The following is a 19,086-nucleotide window of genomic DNA, read 5'->3' on the forward strand; positions in this document are numbered from 1 at the left end:
TGTGTATCTCTATGGCTGTAGTTCAGTGGACTCTCGTTTTCTGCCTGATAACATCCTGATGTCTCTGTGTTCAGACAGCGGCCTGCTTTAGGCAAGTGTCTGGCAGCGTTTTCTGCTGCATTCCCTGTTGCTTTCCTGGAGCCTCACCTGAACAAGTTCAACCCCTTTTCCATCTACAACAGCAGAGCTACTAAAGATCGCACTGGTGAGTTTATGTGTGTGGTGCATGCTAACAAAGAAATTAGTTAGAGTCTTGAGACTCAACAGTAAATTACACTCAAGAAGAACCTTTATTAAGCACAAATTATGTCTTGTTGGTGTTGATAAAAGCATGAAAACATTGCTGTTATAGCTACAGTGACAGGCATATTGTTGCAGCCCTAACATGATCATAAGAGTTTAATGTAATCTAAAGTAGAAACCAAATGATTTGATTATCAAAATGAAGCTTTATTATGCATAACAAGGAAAAAAATAAAATAAAGAAGATTCCAGTCCTAACTTTGTGCCAATATTATTTTTTTTTATTTAGCTCTTGGCCTCCAGGGACAGGTGAGCCAAGTGTGTCCGCTCCTCCCAAACCTGGACACGTGTCTGCAGGAAATCACTGAGCTGGCACAATCAGGCATGAGGTACACGCAGATGCCCCATGTCATGGAGGTAAGAGCGTTCCCCTCTCATATGTCCGTCCCCCTTACATGCACCACACAGCCTGCAGGGGTCAGCTCTGCTTCTGCTACAGGTGGTGCTGCCTATGCTGTGTAACTACATGTCTCACTGGTGGGAGCATGGCCCTGAGAACACAGTGGAGCGAGCAGAGGGCTGCTGCACAGCGGTCACCTCTCAGCACATGAATGCTCTACTGGGAAACATCCTGAAGATCATTTACAACAACCTGGGCATTGATGAAGGAGCATGGATGAAAAGGCTGGCAGGTATGACCTCCTCAAACCTTATCCATCTGTTTGGTTAAAGACCTGTGCTCATGCCTCTTCCACTGTCCTAAAGTCTTTTCTCAGCCCATCATCAGTAAGGCTCAACCAGAACTTCTCAAGACCCACTTTCTGCCTCTCATGGACAAACTCAAGAAAGTAAGTATCAGTAGTGTGTTCTCTTTAAAATGACAATACATAATATTAGACATTAAAATAATGAGTGCATGCAGTAGTAGTGATTGTGTGTGTTTTGGTCTGTGTGTGTTGTGCTCAGAAAGCATCAGTGGTTCTCCTGGATGAGGAGCACAGTAAAGCTGAGGGCAGAGGGGAGATGTCTGAGACTGAGCTGCTCATCATGGACCAGTTCACCATCCTGGTGCGGGACCTATATGCCTTCTACCCTCTGCTCATCCGATTTGTGGACTACAACAGGTACAGACCACAGAGAGGGGCTTGGGTTTTCAGATGCAAAAGTCCTCCTTGTATTACAACTTTGCTGTATTTATTTAGTTATTGCATATAGTTTTTATTTTATTTATTTATTTTTTGCAGCTCTTATGTAGCTCTGGTTTGAATCCATGTAAAGTTTACAATTGTGCATTTTTTTCTTCCTACAAATTGAAGAAACATAATAATGTTTATTTCATTACAATTCATTATTATTATTTGAATATCGTAAACCTTATTACTGGCTGTAAGAAGTGAAAGACTGTGGACTGTGACAGGGCTCGATGGTTGAAAGAGTCAAACACTGACGCTGAGGAGCTGTTCCGGATGGTGGCTGAGGTGTTTATTTTTTGGGCCAAATCACATGTAAGATATATTTCAGACGTATTAATCCATATGTTGTTGTTTTGAAAGCAAACAATGTCCTCACAGTCTGATCTTTAATCTACAGAACTTCAAGAGAGAGGAGCAGAACTTTGTGGTTCAGAATGAAATCAACAACATGTCGTTCCTCATCTCTGACACCAAGTGTAAGATGTCCAAGGTAAAATATCTGAGGTCACAATGTTTACATAACATAATCATAATGTTAACAATAACATAATCCACTGTCAGTGTGGTTCACTGCTGTTGTGTTGGTCTTGTCTAGGGCTTAGTTTCAGACCAGGAAAGGAAGAAGATGAAGAGGAAAGGAGACCGCTACACAATGCAGACTAGCCTGATTGTGGCCACCCTGAAGAGGCTGCTGCCTGTGGGGCTTAACATGTGTGCTCCAGGGGAACAGGAGCTGATCGCACTGGCCAAGAACCGCTTCACTCAGGTACAACTGGACACACAGCACCCAGCATCACCTAGCGCACTCACTCTAGACATCTAACCACGCAGATCTTTGTTTATAGAAGGACACAGAGGATGAAGTCCGAGAGATCATCAGGAACAACCTCCACCTGCAGGGCAAGGTGACTTTAGTTCACTGAATGTTTAAAGAGCGCATGAACAGACTCCTTCGTCCTGTTACTCATTGTACTGTTTGTCCTATAGCTGGAGGACCCAGCCATCCGCTGGCAGAGAGCCTTATATCGAGAGCTCCCTAGTCACTGTGAGGACTTCTCAGACCCAGACAAAACTGTGGACCGGGTCCTGGACATTGCTCATGTGCTTTTTCATCTGGACCAGGTCTGTCTCAAGCATGTCTTTCCACACAGTGAGTATGTCTATAGATGACTTCAGTCTTTCTCTCCTCAGGTGGAGCATCCTCAACGCAGTAAGAAGGCTGTGTGGCACAAGCTGCTCTCCAAACAGAGGAAGAGAGCAGTGGTGGCATGTTTCCGAATGGCACCTCTTTACAACTTACCAAGGTAAAGTCCCGACACCAAGAGACTGCACCAACGCTTACAACTGTTTTTATTGACTGCTGTCTGTGCAGGCACCGTGCGGTGAACCTGTTCCTGCAGGGCTATGAGAAGTCCTGGATAGAAGCAGAAGAGCACTACTTTGAGGATAAGCTCATAGAGGATCTGGCAGTAAGTACTCATTCCAGACTGTCCTTTGTGCTCTGGTACAATAAAGCTATGTAATATTTTCTAATTGCTGTTGACAGAAACCAGGTGAACAGGAGTCGATAGATGAGGAAGAAGGAGTAAAGCTCATTGATCCTCTGCATCAGCTCATTCAGCTTTTCAGCAGAACGGCTCTCACTGAGAAATGGTATAATGCTCATATTCCCTCTCATGTCATGTAGGAATCTAATTTCCAATCACTTTTCTATACATGAAATGTGATGTATAGAAAATTGTAAAATTTATAGATGTATTTACTATTCTTATTTACTTACTTAGAAAATTTATAGTTTTGCTCTTCATTTTAAAGAATGTGAACAGGAGAATCTTGTAGGCAAAGTGCAGTGTAATCTCTGAACTTTCTGTCTTTGTGTGTGTTGGTGGCAGTAAACTGGATGAGGATCTGCTGTACATGGCTTATGCAGATATTATGGCTAAGGTATTCATTTGTTGTACTTATTGCATAATTCTTTAGGTTGGGTTACAGTGACCTCTGTAGAAAATGTCTGATATGTTGTCAACGATATGTTGGTTCTCCTCAGAGTTGCCACGATGAAGAAGACGAAGATGGTGAAGAGGTGAAGACGTTTGAGGTTGGTCCTGTTTTGGTCTGAACTATGCACTGTGCTCTGCCTGTCTGTCTGAGCTGTCTGTGGTTTGTTTGTGTAACAGGAGAAGGAGATGGAGAAGCAGAAGCTGTTGTACCAACAGGCTAGATTGCACGACCGTGGAGCTGCAGAGATGGTGCTCCAAACTCTGAGTGCGAGCAAAGGTGCCAGATGTTTTCTTAAATTGCATTACATCTTTCACATTGAATGAATAGAAGTGAATTTTGATATCAAAGTGAATGAATCAATTTTGATATCAAATACATCTTTCTCATTAAAAGATGGAGGTGAGAGAGGTTTGGGGGTATTTGATATGTTATCATGATATAAAGCATAGAGCTTTATTCCATGTGAAATTGGTTTGTTGAACTGAGATGTCTTGGTCCCTCAGGTGAGATGGGTCTGATGGTGGCTTCCACTCTGAAGCTGGGCATAGCCATTTTGAATGGAGGGAACTCCACAGTGCAGCAGGTCTGTTCCACCCCTATTCTGGGACTGAGGTCTCACAGGGGTACTGAGTCTTCTCTCTCTTCTTCTCAGAAAATGCTGGATTATCTCAAGGACAAAAAGGATGTTGGTTTTTTCCAGAGTCTAGCAAGACTCATGCAGTCGTGCAGGTAGATCTTACCTTTTACACTAAGCAGACAGCTTAGCTTTGTCAAATTAGTTTTCTAGCTGGTATGTGTTTACAATCATTTAATAACTTGATTCTCTTCAGTGTTTTGGACCTAAATGCATTTGAGCGACAGAACAAAGCCGAAGGTCTGGGAATGGTGACAGAGGAAGGATCAGGTAACTGTTTAGACTATGTCTCACATGTCCATATGCGCCTCACAATATGCGCCCCCCATTTTATATGTTGTCCATGTTCATAACTCTAACTTATTCTTTTGGGTGAAACTTCAGGTACCATAGTACGTCTAAATTTGGGTTCACTAATAATGACATTATGTGCTTTAGTTTAATTGTCTTTTTTCCTGGTGCCATCGACTCACTCTCATGTGTCTGAATATTTTCTTGTATGACTCTTTGGGCTTGCAGCGGACACTTAGTGATGATGTCACGCAGAGCTTTATAAATGAGACCTGGACCTCACCGTCTGTGAACACTCAGATTGTGAGCTCTGACCAGCACTGGACCTCCAGCTCTGGTCCTGGTTCTGACCGTTCTCTTTGTTTCTTACACTCTTTCTTTCCTCTGTTGTCTTTCTTTTCTCATGTTTGTTTTGGGCACTTTCCTCAGTCACCAGTCATGAGCGTGGTAATTATGCCTCTGCCATTTTGCTGTGTGTTGATTGGTTGGTCTCTCTCTTCCTCTTCTCTGGTTTATGTCAGTTGTGCTCAAGTCCTGAGTCTTGTCATGGCAGTACACATGATGGCTTCAAGTTATTGTACTTCCTCTTTCACATATACAGTATTCAAATTAATACAGCAGGTTAATACTGCTTCTAAACACAGGCTAATTTGAATGATATAAAATACAAAAGTATATAAAACATCATTCAAGCTCACTCATTCACTCACACACATATTCACCGATACTATTTTCAAATGGTCTGCTCTGATTTACTTCAAAATTAAATTGTAACTTATAATCAGACAGACCTGCTGTCTCTCAGTCCTAACATTATATTACAACAGATAACTACACAAATTCAAAAACATTTTATGTATGAAAGATCTTTCCAGGTTATGCACTTCTTATATTTTATCATGTTATGTCAAACTCAGCTCAGGATGCAAAGCACGTCTGGTACAGGAAAAATACTAACCCAGAGGAGCCTTCCCTCTGTCCTCCTCCGCTCCGTCACAGCTCTTGTGTCTGAATCTGGTCATGTGTTGGTGTTTGTCTGTTCAAAATTACTTTTCTAAGTTTTCTGTTTTCTATCCTGAAAATCTTAACTAACAAAAAGCAACTCTTGGTTAATGGTCAGAAATCTCTCTAATGTGTAGAGTGAGTTCCACCAGTCCTAAAATAAATTCAAATAGCATATTTCACTGTTGCATCCAGGTTTGCTGTGCTGCCTCATGAGTTCTGGGGTTCATTCCTGAACTGTGGAGGTTGTTTGTGGAGTTTGCATGTTCTCACTGTGCCACAGAAGGTTTCAAATTCTTCCTGTTTCATCACCACAAAAAACAGCCCCTAGTGCTACTACTACAGATTGAGGACATACGTCAATTGTAAAATTCTCTCATTGTGATTGCAAAAATCATTTAGTGTTTCAAAAATCCTTTTTATGTTTCATAAGCTTGATTTCTTTGTATTCAAAGACAAGCTCGCCCCCTTCACTGTAGATTTTGTTTAATGCACAGCACTTTCACCTAGTCATCACAGCCCTGGTTACACCTCAGTGTCCCAGTGTCAGCGCAGGGTGAGATTTTTCACTGCAGATACTTCTTCCTCTTTGTTTGCTGTCCTGTGCACATTTGTTTGTATACTGTGTGTATACTGTATTACAGTCCTTTTGGTGTCTTACCTTTCTTTCATTGTGTTTTCTCCTCCATTTTCTGGGTCAAGGCCTCATATTCTCAGACCCTACAACTATATATTCAGCTCTTAGTTTTCTTCTACAGAGAAAGTCAGCATTAAGGCATGCTTCCATGGGGATGTGATTGGGCTAGCGCAGTAGACTTGGCAGTTCAACTGCTGTCCTATCCTCTATGAACACTATACTGATTTTTATTAGAAAGATTTACTACTTAAAGGGACTACAGATAATTCTGGCATGTTTACACATTGTATGTTCATTACAGTGATACGCATTGTCCCTTTAAATAAATCTAAATGTAATGTGTCTGTGGAGTTTGTGCCAGCAGACACTAGCTCATGCCCTCTGCCCAGTGGAAGCAAAGCGTTGGTGCTGCTTGGTGAGTTCTCAGAGTGCTGTGGTTTCTGCTCATGAGGAAGTGTGTGCTCCTGGACTTGGCCCATCTCTTCTGAATTGTTGTTCACTCTCATCTTCCTGTACCCCCTCCCTGGCTGTCCTGCTTGTGCATGGGCTCTGTCTGCCTGTTTGGCTGTGTTTTCCACCTCCAGGAGAGAAGGTCATGCAGGATGATCAGTTCACGTGTGACCTGTTCCGCTTCCTGCAGCTGCTCTGTGAAGGACATAATTCAGGTTTGTAAGAAATCCATTCCACAGCCATGCTATTTTAGGCTTCAATGCCATCTTGAAAAATATACCACCTTAACCACTGTTTTGGCCTAGAACTTGCGTCAACGTTTAAAACTTCTGCAGATGAATTCAATCAGTCAGTTGTCATCTTAAATCTGCATATTCTAAAGGAGGTGTGTGTTTTAGATTTCCAGAACTACCTGCGAACACAAACAGGAAACAATACGACTGTCAACATCATCATCTCGACAGTGGACTATCTCCTGCGAGTACAGGTCTGATTGCTGACCTCTGAAAGATCTGCGCAGTGCAATAGCTGTATGTCTGATGAGTCTGGTGTCTCTCCAGGAGTCCATCAGTGACTTCTACTGGTATTATTCAGGCAAAGATGTAATCGATGAGCAGGGCCAGAGGAACTTCTCCAAAGCCATAAATGTTGCCAAACAAGTCTTCAACACACTCACAGAGTATATCCAGGTACATGGCAAGCTTTACGTGAGTGGAACTCATTTAAAATAACTAAAAGCACAACTATTAGCAATATTAATAAAAGCATTACTATCATTTTTTATAAGCAGAGTATGTTGTCCGTGTAATCTCTCAGATGTCCAGGTAGGTTCCATTGCAGAGGAAAGTACACAAGAACCTGCTTGGATGAGTGGCAAAACGTATTCACTTTTGTCCAGTTGATGGAAATGAATTTCCTTTTGCAGTAGATTATATATTATATTTTTGGTATTATGATGTGTTTCCTCTGACCTTTATAGGGACCATGCACAGGAAACCAGCAGAGCTTGGCTCACAGTCGTCTGTGGGATGCCGTGGTGGGCTTCTTGCATGTCTTTGCTCATATGCAGATGAAGCTGTCCCAGGTCAGTGCCTCTCATAAAAAGTAGAACAAATCTGTAAAATAAAAATGAGATTTGATTTGATAATAACAGGACTCCAGTCAAATTGACCTACTGAAAGAACTGATGGATCTTCAGAAGGACATGGTGGTCATGCTGCTCTCCATGCTCGAAGGTGCATCTGTCATTAATATCTATCTACTTATCTATCTAAGTAGAAGTGAGACACCAAGACTCACTTCTTAGCTCATCCAGCTCCTCAGGGTGCCTCAGTGGCTCACCTGGTAGAGCACATAGCATATACCGACTCAGACTGTTTGATTTGAACTTTCAGGTAATGTGGTGAATGGCACCATTGGTAAGCAGATGGTGGACATGCTGGTGGAGTCCTCCAATAATGTGGAGATGATCCTCAAATTTTTTGACATGTTCCTCAAACTGAAGGACCTTACTTCCTCTGATGCCTTCAAGGAGTATGACCAGGATGGAAAAGGTGTGTATGACTGATTGGATTGCTGTTGCTCATCCCAGAGTATAAGACTTGTAATTGTGCTGAATTACAGGTGTGATCTCAAAAAGGGACTTTCACAAGGCCATGGAGAGCCATAAGCATTACACTCCATCAGAGACTGACTTCCTGCTGTCTTGTGCTGAGACCGATGAAAATGAACTGCTCGATTATGAGGAGTTTGTGCAGCGCTTCCACGAGCCGGCAAAGGTACACTACTCTTGTTGACTCTTTCTGAGATTAACATTCATAATAAGTAAATATTGTAATAATAATAATCAGGATGTCACTTAGCCTGTCAAGCCTTTGAAATATTGCTGTTTGTTTTGAAGGACATCGGCTTCAATGTAGCCGTCCTGCTGACCAACCTGTCGGAGCACATGCCCCATGACTGTCGCCTGCAGACTTTCCTGGAGTTGGCAGACAGTGTGCTTCACTACTTCCAGCCATTTCTGGGCAGGATTGAAATAATGGGCAGTGCCAAACGCATCGAGAGGGTGTACTTTGAGATCAGCGAGTCTAGCCGCACACAATGGGAGAAACCACAGGTATTCACAAGAAAACATTTAGCTCTAGAGCTAGAGATTACCTGGCCTTCTTCTTTCTGTGACCGTATCATACATATTCTTACTCTGTGTTTTGTGATATATAGTCAGGACAAGAACTTGATTGCCTGCTTGTATTTTTTTCCTCAAAATAGAATATACTACTACTTCTTACTTTCGCGCTACTATTGAATGTTGTGTCTGACCAGGTGAAAGAGTCCAAGCGACAGTTCATCTTTGACGTGGTGAATGAAGGTGGAGAGAAGGAGAAGATGGAGCTTTTTGTGAACTTCTGTGAGGACACAATCTTCGAGATGCAGCTTGCTGCGCAGATGTCTGATGCAGGAGAGCGCTCCATGGTGAAAGAGGAGAGTGAGAAAGAACGGCCTGACGAAGACACCTCTGACCTGGGCTTCTTCACCCTTAATACAGTCTGTATGGCTCTGGTCACTCTTCGCTACAACCTACTTCTGCTTATCAAGGTAGAGTCTCACAACATCTAACTATGTAAGTGGGCAGATCTTTGTCATTGGTAGACTAGTGTAACATTTCAAACTTGATTTTGATAAATAATAGACTTGATACTTAATACTAATTTTGATACTACAATGATAATTTAAAAAAACATTCTTTAACCAATAGTATGGGATTTTCATCATTAAATCATAGTACTTTCTTTTATATTAGGGTCCGGTCAAGCGGTAACGGAGGGAAACAGGGGCAGATTTTTTACATTCAAATAGCTCTTATTCAGAAACTAGAGGGACTATTGAAATAAGTAAGGTATCAGAATGTAGGAAAGAGTTAGCACTCCAACAGGGTAAAGTTAACCCTGCGATATTCTTTCAAGTTGTTGACAAAAAATTTAAAAACTCATGTTGTGTAACGGAGGGAATGAAATATGTAGCATTTTTTGGGCAATAAATACAAACAGCGATGACTACCGGTTCTCACTTACATATCCTTAACAAACTGGTTTGAATATTTGCTTAATATAGTTTTCTACCATATGGTACAAGATTAGGTTGAAAAACCTCTTACTTTTTGAGTAATGAGATTTTTTATTAAGAAAGGTCATGTAACGGAGGGAAAAGTAACGGAAGGAAAATTGTGCAAGCAAGTAGAAGGTGCATGATTTTGCATAATTTGTCATCTTTTTTAATACATCATATGTACCTTCATCAACAGTTCAAAGATCGAATAACACAAGATATGATGAAATACATCAATTTATTTACATGATTTGCAGGTCTTTGAAATTTGGGAAATAATTTTTGTTCCATGTTGCATACATACTATGTTTGAAACATATGTAACTTTAGAACCAAAAATGGTTCAAAAAAAAGGTAAACTGTTTCATAAACTAGAGTACATATGCTATCTGTTGAATACATCTTTATATCAGATGCATTAACTTGAATTTTTGGCCTTGCTGTATACTTCTGCTTGACCGAGCCCCTTACTATCCAGTTTTATATCTCTGTAATCCCTCAGATGTCCAAATAGGTTCCATAGTGTTCGATGGGCATTTATTAGTACTAGACTATGTGGTCTGATACAGCTAAAGATCATTCTAAAGCCATTCAAGAAAGGTTAATTTCATTCCTGTGAAAGTGACATTTTTAGTATTGATTAGGGATATAATGATATCTACATCTCTCGGTACGATATTATCATGATATGCATCTCACGGTACGATATTTATTGCAATATTTTGGAGAGGCTAATATAATTGTAGATAGGACACGTTTTTGCTTTTAAAATACCTTAACAAGATTTTGATGTGAATTATTTTCATCATAATCCCAAGAATTAAAGTAAAAAATATATTTCTTCATGTTGTTTGCACTGAAATGAATAATGGGATATGTAGTTCCCGATGTTTATAAGCTGTTGCTGCAGTAAAAGGAACTTGTAATTCGATATATTGTGACAGCCCATGATATTACTGTGAGACAATATTTTGGTTATTGTTACATCCCTAGTATTGATGCGTGTAAGTAACGAGTTTCATTGCTTCTTTTTCATATCGATCTGATTTTCGGTACTTTTGGTAGACAGAGATAGTGTGTATTATGTTTGTTACGTGTGCAGGTGCTGTCTGTGAAGAGCCTGAAGAAGCAGATGAAAAGGGTGAAGAACATGACTCTGAAGGAGCTGGTGGGTACACTGTTGTCCTGTTACTGTGCCATCCTCCTGGGCCTGCTCCACGTGGCCTTCAGCGTGGCCAGAGGCTTCTGTCGGATCTTCTACAACACATTCATGGGTGGAAACCTGGTGGAGGGTGCCAAGACCATCAAGGTGAGTTTATAAAAAGCCAATTTCTTCATAGTTTATTTCTTGCCATCATAATAAGCTCTGTGCACGGCAGGATCCAACAACCCAACTTCACTGTTAGCGCCACTACTTCCTGTCTATTATCTCTCTGTGGTTTTTGCTGAGTCATGTTAAATGAATAAATATTTAAAGATAAGGCACTGAACAGGAAGCTGCAGGTTGATGTCACTGACTGATGTTAAAAAGTTCTTCTTTCCCTGTACTTCTGTGTTTAGAAAGAGAGATGTTTGTGTCTCAATTCTAACAAAATGAAGTATTCTATTTCTATAAAAAAAAAAAAATTGGGTAGTCTTTATTTTTAATGAATTAGAAATTGAATAGGTTGTTTATTTTATGTTTTACAATTTTAATAAAAGTGACTGTCAGCTTTGAGACACAGTGCTAGTTACCGTGCTTGTTGTGTATGCCTTTGGAAGTAGTGTGCATATGTTAATAAATATAATGTGGTGAATGGCTCCTCTAGGTATCAGAGCTATTAGCCAACATGCCAGACCCCACCCAGGATGAGGTGCGAGGTGAGGGGGAGCGGGACAGGAGGTCTGAAAGAAGCTCTGCTAAAGAGGATCTGGCTGATCTGGTGGTGAACACTAATGAGACCGAGTTGCTGTCGGACATCTTCGGCCTAGACCTGAGACGTGAAGGAGGCCAGTACAAGATCACCCCCCACAACCCCAACGCCAGCCTAACCCAACTGCTCAACACCCCTGCACCCCCATCCACTCCCCCGACAGAACTCAGACAGCGCCACCTGGTGAGCTGAGGACCATAATCATTTTTTTTTTTTTTACAACAATGTGTTCACACACATTCAAAAATCTCTTTTCTGACCTTGTTTTAGTCCCAGAGCTCACCTCCCGAAGGAAAGGATCCGAGCCCTGATCCCTCATGTGAGACAGAGAATAAATCTGAGTATGTTCCCCTTTTATTTTCATTATTATTATTATTATTATTATTATCATTATTATATTCATGATTTATTAATGAATTCTTAGAGTTATAATTTGGTGAGGGAAGTTGGCAAATCATGAGCCTTATTATGAATGTTAATCATGAGAAAATGGAAGCACATAGAAATACTCCAAGTGCACAGATATTAATTCTGAATTTGTTTTGAAAGTAGGACTGAGCATGTGGAAAAAGACAAACAACAGATTGTGAAGAACATGAAGGAAAAGCCCAAAGTGAGGCGGCAGCGTGTCTCCAGATCAGATGATGGGGACCAACAGGAGTCTGCGTTTTGGAAGAAGATCTTGGCCTACCAGAGGAAGATGCTGGTAAGTGCTGCGACCATATTCAGGCCATGCCTCATATAGCTGTTTGTTTACACTGTTCTGTCTTTGCTCAGAACTACTTTGCCAGAAACTTTTACAACATGAGGATGCTTGCTCTTCTAGTGGCGTTTGCCATCAACTTTATCCTCCTTTTCTACAAGGTAAGGCAAGTTGAAGTATGTTGACTTGAGTTTGTTCACGGCAGGTAATGTTAAAACAGCACATGGTCTTTTTCTTAAAATCATGTAACTTTTCTGGTGGGCAGGTCCATCACCACTTGTCTCCAGGGAGATATTATTTATTGACTGGAATCTTCCTCAGAATGGCATTAAACATACACTTGCTTGCTGCATTTGAAATGTTTAATGTGATGTTGGTGGCTTTAGTTTTGGTGGTGAGACATTTGGCCCCTTTGCTGCAGGTGTCCACAGCCTCGGCCTCAGTGGTGGAGGAGAGAGTGGCCCCCGGCCCTCCTGACAGCACGCTTCAGGAAGACTCTGTGGAGGGACAGATCCTGGGAGCAGCTCAGACAGAGGTGCTGTCCGACTCTGGACTGTCCCGCAAACCGGCCACTGTGCGTTTTGTTCTGGAGGAGAGCAGCGGATACATGGAGCCCACACTGAGAATCTTGGCCATTCTGCACACGGTCATCTCCTTTTTCTGCATCATTGGATACTACTGTCTAAAGGCAAGTCCATGTAACACATTCTGTCCACCTGCTGTATAAACATTAAAATCTTTGTGTGAGTAGATACGATTTTCTGATTTATGTTATACCATAGTTTCCTCATCACAAATATACCTGGGGTTGTGTTTTGTTTCATTCAAACAAAATTCAAAATGTCCTGTATATATAGACTAAGTTCTTCTATCAAACGGAAAACACAACAGGAAGTGATCCATTTTCTCTATGTTTTCTACTTTTGAGGTAAAAGGTAGCTGTTAACATGAAAACTTCTACTTCAGGAAATCAGAATGAGGAACACAGCATTTTGAGCTTTGGAGATGTAGACAGACTAATAATAAAGGGTTAGTCAAACATATGTAAATGAAACAAAACACAACTCCAGGTATGCTTTAGAGGAAGTAACGACATTGTATCATAGCTTAAAGCTTACAAGAGTCAACTTGGATATTGGACCTTTAAATAAGACCAGAACCTATAGTATGCATATAGTATAAAATGTAACTGTGCTTCTCACTGCATTTCTATATCTTGGCTGGTCCATTTCAGGTTCCCCTGGTTATCTTTAAGAGGGAAAAAGAGGTGGCCCGGAAGTTAGAATTTGATGGTCTTTACATAACAGAACAACCATCAGAAGATGACATAAAGGGACAGTGGGACCGGCTGGTCATAAACACCCAGTAAGTAGCACCTTTTCCTCTCAAATATTATTCTTTAAAAAATATAGATCATAATATAAGTTGGATTTTGTGTTGTGTAGGTCATTTCCAAACAACTACTGGGACAAGTTTGTAAAAAGAAAGGTATGTTTGCTTTGAAATTACTACTATACTAAATTTATGATATGTGATATTACAGTTACCTATTTTCATGATCTATTAGAAAAGAAAAGCATAAGATTGTATAGGATTTGTGATACATTGTTGCCAGGTGATGGATAAATATGGAGAGTTCTATGGTCATGACCGCATCAGTGAGCTCTTGGGGATGGACAAGGCAGCACTGGACTTCAGTGACTCTCAGAAGAAGAGGAAGCCTCGTAGAGACAGCTCACTTGCTGCTGTGTGAGTACTGCTCTACCACCAGAGGGCACCACATGCAATGACAAACTGACTTTAAATGTCTTTTTCTAGACTCAACTCGATTGATGTTAAGTACCAGATTTGGAAGCTGGGAGTTGTTTTCACTGACAATGTAAGTGCAGAGAATCTCACTGATGCCTCCCCATGAATCTGTATACACTCATACATTCATATCATTTTTGTAGTAACACTGAGTTACAATATATGGAGCTGCTAAATCCTATGCAGTGGTTGAATGGGGTGACAGTCTCTAACTATGTGTGCTGTTCCTCAGTCCTTTCTCTACCTCGCCTGGTACATGAGCATGTCTATCCTCGGACACTACAACAACTTTTTCTTTGCGGCTCACCTGCTTGACATTGCCATGGGATTCAAAACTCTGCGCACAATCCTCTCCTCTGTCACTCACAACGGGAAGCAGGTAAGAAGGGCAAACACTAGCTTAACCTCATTTAACTTATGTGTGTATAAATAGTTTTGAGTTGCTATGATAGATTTTGTTCAATTTAATCTTCAGAATATCTCACAGTCTTGAGGTTCCTGACTCTTATCCTGTCTGTGCTATGCCCCTCCTCTGCAGCTGGTGTTGACGGTGGGGCTCCTGGCGGTGGTGGTCTACCTCTACACTGTGGTGGCCTTTAACTTCTTCAGAAAGTTTTACAACAAGAGTGAGGATGGGGAGCTGCCGGACATGAAGTGTGACGACATGCTGACGGTGAGCTGTGCTGGGACTCCTTCTATGGGCAGAGGTCTGGGCTCAGTGCACATCCATACACTACATATAATATAGTATCATATGACTTTACTGACTTCACCTCATTCAAGAACATGTATTTTATATTGTTCAAAGGAACTGTGCCAATCATGGTTTGTCTTTACTGAACAAAACAATGAAATAACTTGATTGGATGTAAATAACATAAATGAAGAGTATGTTCTACTTGTAAAAACAATAGTCTATGAACATACATCACACTATATCATAAGTAGACTAGACCAATGTGTCTGACTGGAGAGCAGTGGGAGCAACTGCTCCCTTCACAGTACACTATATAAGGCCGTGGTGCAGAGGTGAACAGGGGGTTGCAGTGGGAAGGAGTCACCCGGAAAGCCCAGAACGGATTGTAATCTTCTCAGCCAGCCACCCGGAACAGCTCCTCTGCTCCTGTCCTTCTAAGGGGCTGGTGGATGCATGTGTGTGGGCAACACCAGACTGTAGCCAAAAGCATTCCTCACAATAACCACTGGCATAATGTGAAAACCACATCATGGCCCATTTCCTTTAGGACTTTGTCATGGTGCTCAGCATAAGCAGTGTTTATTAGCAAAAAGCTTTCATCTATATACAGAAAGTCAAACGTATTCACTGTACTGTACTTTACCCTCTGTACCCCCTTCTGGGTTCTCTACACTCTCCACTGTGCTCAGTGTGTCCCTTTGTTGTGCAGTGCTACATGTTCCACATGTATGTGGGTGTGCGTGCGGGTGGAGGCATCGGGGACCAGATTGAGGACCCGGCCGGAGACGAATATGAGATCTACCGAATCATCTTTGATATCACTTTCTTCTTTTTTGTCATCGTCATCCTGCTGGCAATCATCCAGGGTATGCTCCTTCCCTTTCAGTGATTAACTTGGACTCTCAATGTACAGCAGTTTATGAATAATACAGCATACAACGCCTCACATAGTTTAGTATTGTGAATGGAGCCAATGCAAAAATCTTATTGGAGAATGCCTTAGAAAAAGGTCTGTAGGAAAACTTGGACATTTACATGACACCATCCCTGACTGAAGTCAAGGCTTGGCAAAATACTTGATTCAGATTATCTCTTGTGCAGGTCTAATCATTGACGCTTTTGGAGAATTGAGAGACCAACAGGAGCAGGTGAAAGAAGACATGGAGGTGAGTTTTTCCTTTATTTAACATATTCCATGAGTTATAAATACTCCTTGAGGATACACAGTGGCCAATGCTGATGCCTCCTTGAGAATCTCCTCCCTATATTACTGAAAGGAGGAATTGAGTGATTTTCACTCTCTCTTTCATATATATGATGATTTCACATTGAGGTGTTTCTTTCAGACTAAATGCTTTATCTGTGGAATTGGAAATGATTATTTCGACACAGTGCCTCATGGATTTGAAACACACACTCTTCAGGAGCACAACTTGGCCAACTACCTGTGAGTATCAGTCACATAACATGATCTGAATACACACTGTTTGATATATGGCTATTTTATTTACTTTGAGACAATTTGTTAATTAATTTGTCATTCAGAGTAATATTAAATCATCCTTTTGTTAAAAATGATTTTTCAGTGAAATCCTGTGTTAATCTGTGTTTTAAATTTCTATCTTTGAACTGTTTTTTGACAGATTCTTTGTGATGTATTTGATCAACAAAGATGAGACAGAGCACACTGGCCAGGTAAACTCATTGCAAGAGAACAACTATCGTGCATTAGTGTTATCATTTGTTTAATGCATGGAGTTCATCCCATGAGCAGAGGGCAAAGTAGTGTAACAAGATTGTGAAATAAAAACAATGCTGCGCAGGTGTAGAGCTTTAAGTGCCACATACAGAGCCTGATCTAAATGCCCTCTGTCCACAGGAGTCCTATGTGTGGAAGATGTACCAGGAGCGCTGCTGGGAATTCTTTCCTGCTGGAGACTGTTTCCGTAAACAATATGAGGATCAGCTCAATTGAGTCCTCGTTAACACAAAATCTGTTCCAGTCTCCTCCTCCAGTGAAGGCCCTGGTGGGGCAGCACACTGACTTGACTGACATGCTCTGAACAGCACAGACACGGACCAGGGTTCATAGCTCACAGCTGGACAAACTCACTGCTGCTCTGGGAGCTTCTCAACTCTTGTGTTTAATGCACGTTGCATGTGAGCTCACATGTTGAGCTCCAATGAAGCATTTCGCAATAACCCATCCATCGCCTCAGGCCCGCCCCAGAACCAGCACGACCCCCTCCTCCAGGACAGTTTTGCTCCTGTGTCCATTCTGAGACTGGTTATACTCTGCTCCTGAGTATCCTAGAGAACAGGAGAGGAGCTGTCACAACTACAACTTTCATAAAAATGAACTGCCAAGTTCAAGGTCATATGTGCAACATTGGTTTTATATAGTGCCTGTGCACTCAGGACCACAGAGAGGTGATCACAATCCCAATTCACAACCTTTTGACTGTTGATGAATGGATAAACCATTGTCTAGTCATTGCTTTCTGCAATAAACTCCAGTATTAAGTTGGTATTTTTCATGTAAAGCGTTCAAAAACAAAGTACACTCAGACGCTCAACTATTACTAGTGACAGAAAGCATCTTATTTTCACTTTGTATCATTTAATTAACAATGTGCACTTTAACTGAGGTCACTGCTATCAATGTACCTGACACACTGTTCTAATAGTGAAGAGCCAAGATTGGCTCATGTGGATGCATGCGTTCTCCTGGTGCTGACATGTTTGGCTGATGGATAAGTGATAGAAAGCAATACCAAAGTTACCAAGTGAGACGATTGTGCATCCAAATGTATCGGTAATGGGGGCGGTATAGATTCAAGGACAGGAACCAGTGCCTTACGCCAGGGGCTCTCGGTGCAGATGGACACGTCCACTCCTCTGTGGCCACTCTACACTCCCCCTTTGGCCTGGACACTTAGATGTGCAGTGAAGTATTTGAACCTTATGTCTTCACACCCTCTTCACTACAGATGTCTTCCAGTTGACGTGGGCGTGAGAACCCTACAGTAACAGCAGTGGCCTCTAGATGGAGCATGTCCTCATCACAGCAGAAACATCCAAAGTAACAGGCACCTCCATCAGCTTACTGCGCAATGCCAGTATGAATGAACTCCACTGCTTGAACACCCACCACCAAATAAACATGAACATTGTGGAGGTTACCAGAAATAAAATCGTTGCTCTAGTTTTCACACTTTCTGGTGGTATTTACTGTGAAAGTGAGAGTTGTTCTGTCTGTGTCCACGCTGCAGCCGCACTGACCCTTTGTGACAGCAGCCCTCAACCGGGGATGAGCCCAGAGCAGTTTACACGACCTTGGGCATGCGTTCAGATGTATTTTTTTTAGACATTTTGAGGAATGCTGTGTTGAAAAAAATTGTGTTCTTAGTAGCCTAGGAACACTTTGCATGTTTCCTGCAGGTTTATGATAATGTTCTAAAATGAGCCTTTTGTATATTCAGTTGGTAGAGCATGTGGCACATACAGAGCACATTTACAGACTGCCCACTGCAGTGCTGTAGGTTCAAGTCTGGACTCCGCCTCTGCTCACCTTTAACCTTTAACCTCTTGTTTCTTTGTTGTCCTGTCCAATCAGCCCAAATGACCAAACAATCAAAAGTACACCATGCACAGAGTAATTGGATAGTGAGTGTATATTTAGGATAAAATGTTTGTAATCTTGAAATCTCACAGGTTTGGTTTTAAGTGCATCCTTTTTCTGTGGTTGCTCCAGCAATGTTTCAGGATGTATGCAGGGAATGGCCATTGTAATCTATTCAAGCTTGCTTATTAAAACAGAAATTTAAATATGCATTTATTATTCATGATCTTTTTATTCATGTATTTATTCAATTAATAAAAATACAAAACTTTTGATTGTTATGACATTTGATTTCAACTTCTGTCATAGGTAGATGCACCATCCACACACAACCTATTTGAGCTACAAGTAATTATATGAATCAAAAGCTGTCCATACAATGAGAACACATGGAGGGAGACAGTACCTTATACCATATCTGAATGTGCAATAACATTTGATCACTGATGGCAAGATCTGGCCATGCATATTCTAGTCACAACATCATCGCTTTATAATCACCAATAGAACTAGTACCTATTTATAGTCTATATAATTGTTAAATAAGCATGCTTAAGTTGCCTATTTGACCTTAACTGGTTCCAATGTTGTGGTTGGACGGAGGGAGGAGGAGCTCTGGTTCAGAGTTTTCCAAATCAGTCCTCTAAGCTCAGAGTGAGAGCGACGCTGACCAGCCCAGGTGAGTCCACACATCTCAATTTACTATCACAAAACTACACGGATACTCATCGGGACATTTTAGGAATATATTCTAAGTCTCTACAAAAATATTTACTATTATTATTA

At 41.3% G+C, this 19,086-nt stretch overlaps 1 protein-coding gene across 1 annotated transcript in view; it reads left to right on the forward strand.

The window, feature by feature from the left end:
* Window positions 1–16,889, forward strand: part of ryr2a (ryanodine receptor 2a (cardiac)) — a 64,346-nt gene extending 47,457 nt beyond the window's left edge. The window contains exons 70-114 of the mRNA XM_055150557.1: window positions 75–205; window positions 533–660; window positions 743–935; window positions 1,009–1,091; window positions 1,210–1,367; window positions 1,661–1,748; window positions 1,834–1,926; window positions 2,032–2,202; window positions 2,282–2,341; window positions 2,424–2,594; window positions 2,628–2,740; window positions 2,809–2,905; window positions 2,983–3,089; window positions 3,329–3,380; window positions 3,484–3,534; window positions 3,614–3,713; window positions 3,941–4,020; window positions 4,090–4,166; window positions 4,268–4,341; window positions 6,586–6,666; window positions 6,850–6,938; window positions 7,012–7,140; window positions 7,431–7,535; window positions 7,605–7,686; window positions 7,846–8,004; window positions 8,075–8,229; window positions 8,352–8,567; window positions 8,774–9,046; window positions 10,659–10,865; window positions 11,365–11,652; window positions 11,740–11,810; window positions 12,022–12,175; window positions 12,247–12,342; window positions 12,663–12,860; window positions 13,407–13,537; window positions 13,618–13,660; window positions 13,788–13,921; window positions 13,991–14,051; window positions 14,214–14,360; window positions 14,520–14,654; window positions 15,388–15,544; window positions 15,780–15,844; window positions 16,025–16,125; window positions 16,322–16,373; window positions 16,558–16,889. Of these exons, the coding sequence (XP_055006532.1) occupies window positions 75–205; window positions 533–660; window positions 743–935; window positions 1,009–1,091; window positions 1,210–1,367; window positions 1,661–1,748; window positions 1,834–1,926; window positions 2,032–2,202; window positions 2,282–2,341; window positions 2,424–2,594; window positions 2,628–2,740; window positions 2,809–2,905; window positions 2,983–3,089; window positions 3,329–3,380; window positions 3,484–3,534; window positions 3,614–3,713; window positions 3,941–4,020; window positions 4,090–4,166; window positions 4,268–4,341; window positions 6,586–6,666; window positions 6,850–6,938; window positions 7,012–7,140; window positions 7,431–7,535; window positions 7,605–7,686; window positions 7,846–8,004; window positions 8,075–8,229; window positions 8,352–8,567; window positions 8,774–9,046; window positions 10,659–10,865; window positions 11,365–11,652; window positions 11,740–11,810; window positions 12,022–12,175; window positions 12,247–12,342; window positions 12,663–12,860; window positions 13,407–13,537; window positions 13,618–13,660; window positions 13,788–13,921; window positions 13,991–14,051; window positions 14,214–14,360; window positions 14,520–14,654; window positions 15,388–15,544; window positions 15,780–15,844; window positions 16,025–16,125; window positions 16,322–16,373; window positions 16,558–16,653 (5,452 nt within the window). The 3' untranslated portion in view covers window positions 16,654–16,889. The remainder of the gene's footprint in view (window positions 1–74; window positions 206–532; window positions 661–742; window positions 936–1,008; window positions 1,092–1,209; window positions 1,368–1,660; window positions 1,749–1,833; window positions 1,927–2,031; window positions 2,203–2,281; window positions 2,342–2,423; window positions 2,595–2,627; window positions 2,741–2,808; window positions 2,906–2,982; window positions 3,090–3,328; window positions 3,381–3,483; window positions 3,535–3,613; window positions 3,714–3,940; window positions 4,021–4,089; window positions 4,167–4,267; window positions 4,342–6,585; window positions 6,667–6,849; window positions 6,939–7,011; window positions 7,141–7,430; window positions 7,536–7,604; window positions 7,687–7,845; window positions 8,005–8,074; window positions 8,230–8,351; window positions 8,568–8,773; window positions 9,047–10,658; window positions 10,866–11,364; window positions 11,653–11,739; window positions 11,811–12,021; window positions 12,176–12,246; window positions 12,343–12,662; window positions 12,861–13,406; window positions 13,538–13,617; window positions 13,661–13,787; window positions 13,922–13,990; window positions 14,052–14,213; window positions 14,361–14,519; window positions 14,655–15,387; window positions 15,545–15,779; window positions 15,845–16,024; window positions 16,126–16,321; window positions 16,374–16,557) is intronic.
* The last annotated feature ends 2,197 nt before the right edge of the window (window positions 16,890–19,086 follow it).

Source organism: Boleophthalmus pectinirostris, unplaced genomic scaffold (assembly GCF_026225935.1).
Source record: "Boleophthalmus pectinirostris isolate CB_2022bp ecotype Guang Dong unplaced genomic scaffold, ASM2622593v1 HiC_scaffold_14, whole genome shotgun sequence".
NCBI classification, from domain to species: domain Eukaryota; kingdom Metazoa; phylum Chordata; class Actinopteri; order Gobiiformes; family Gobiidae; genus Boleophthalmus; species Boleophthalmus pectinirostris.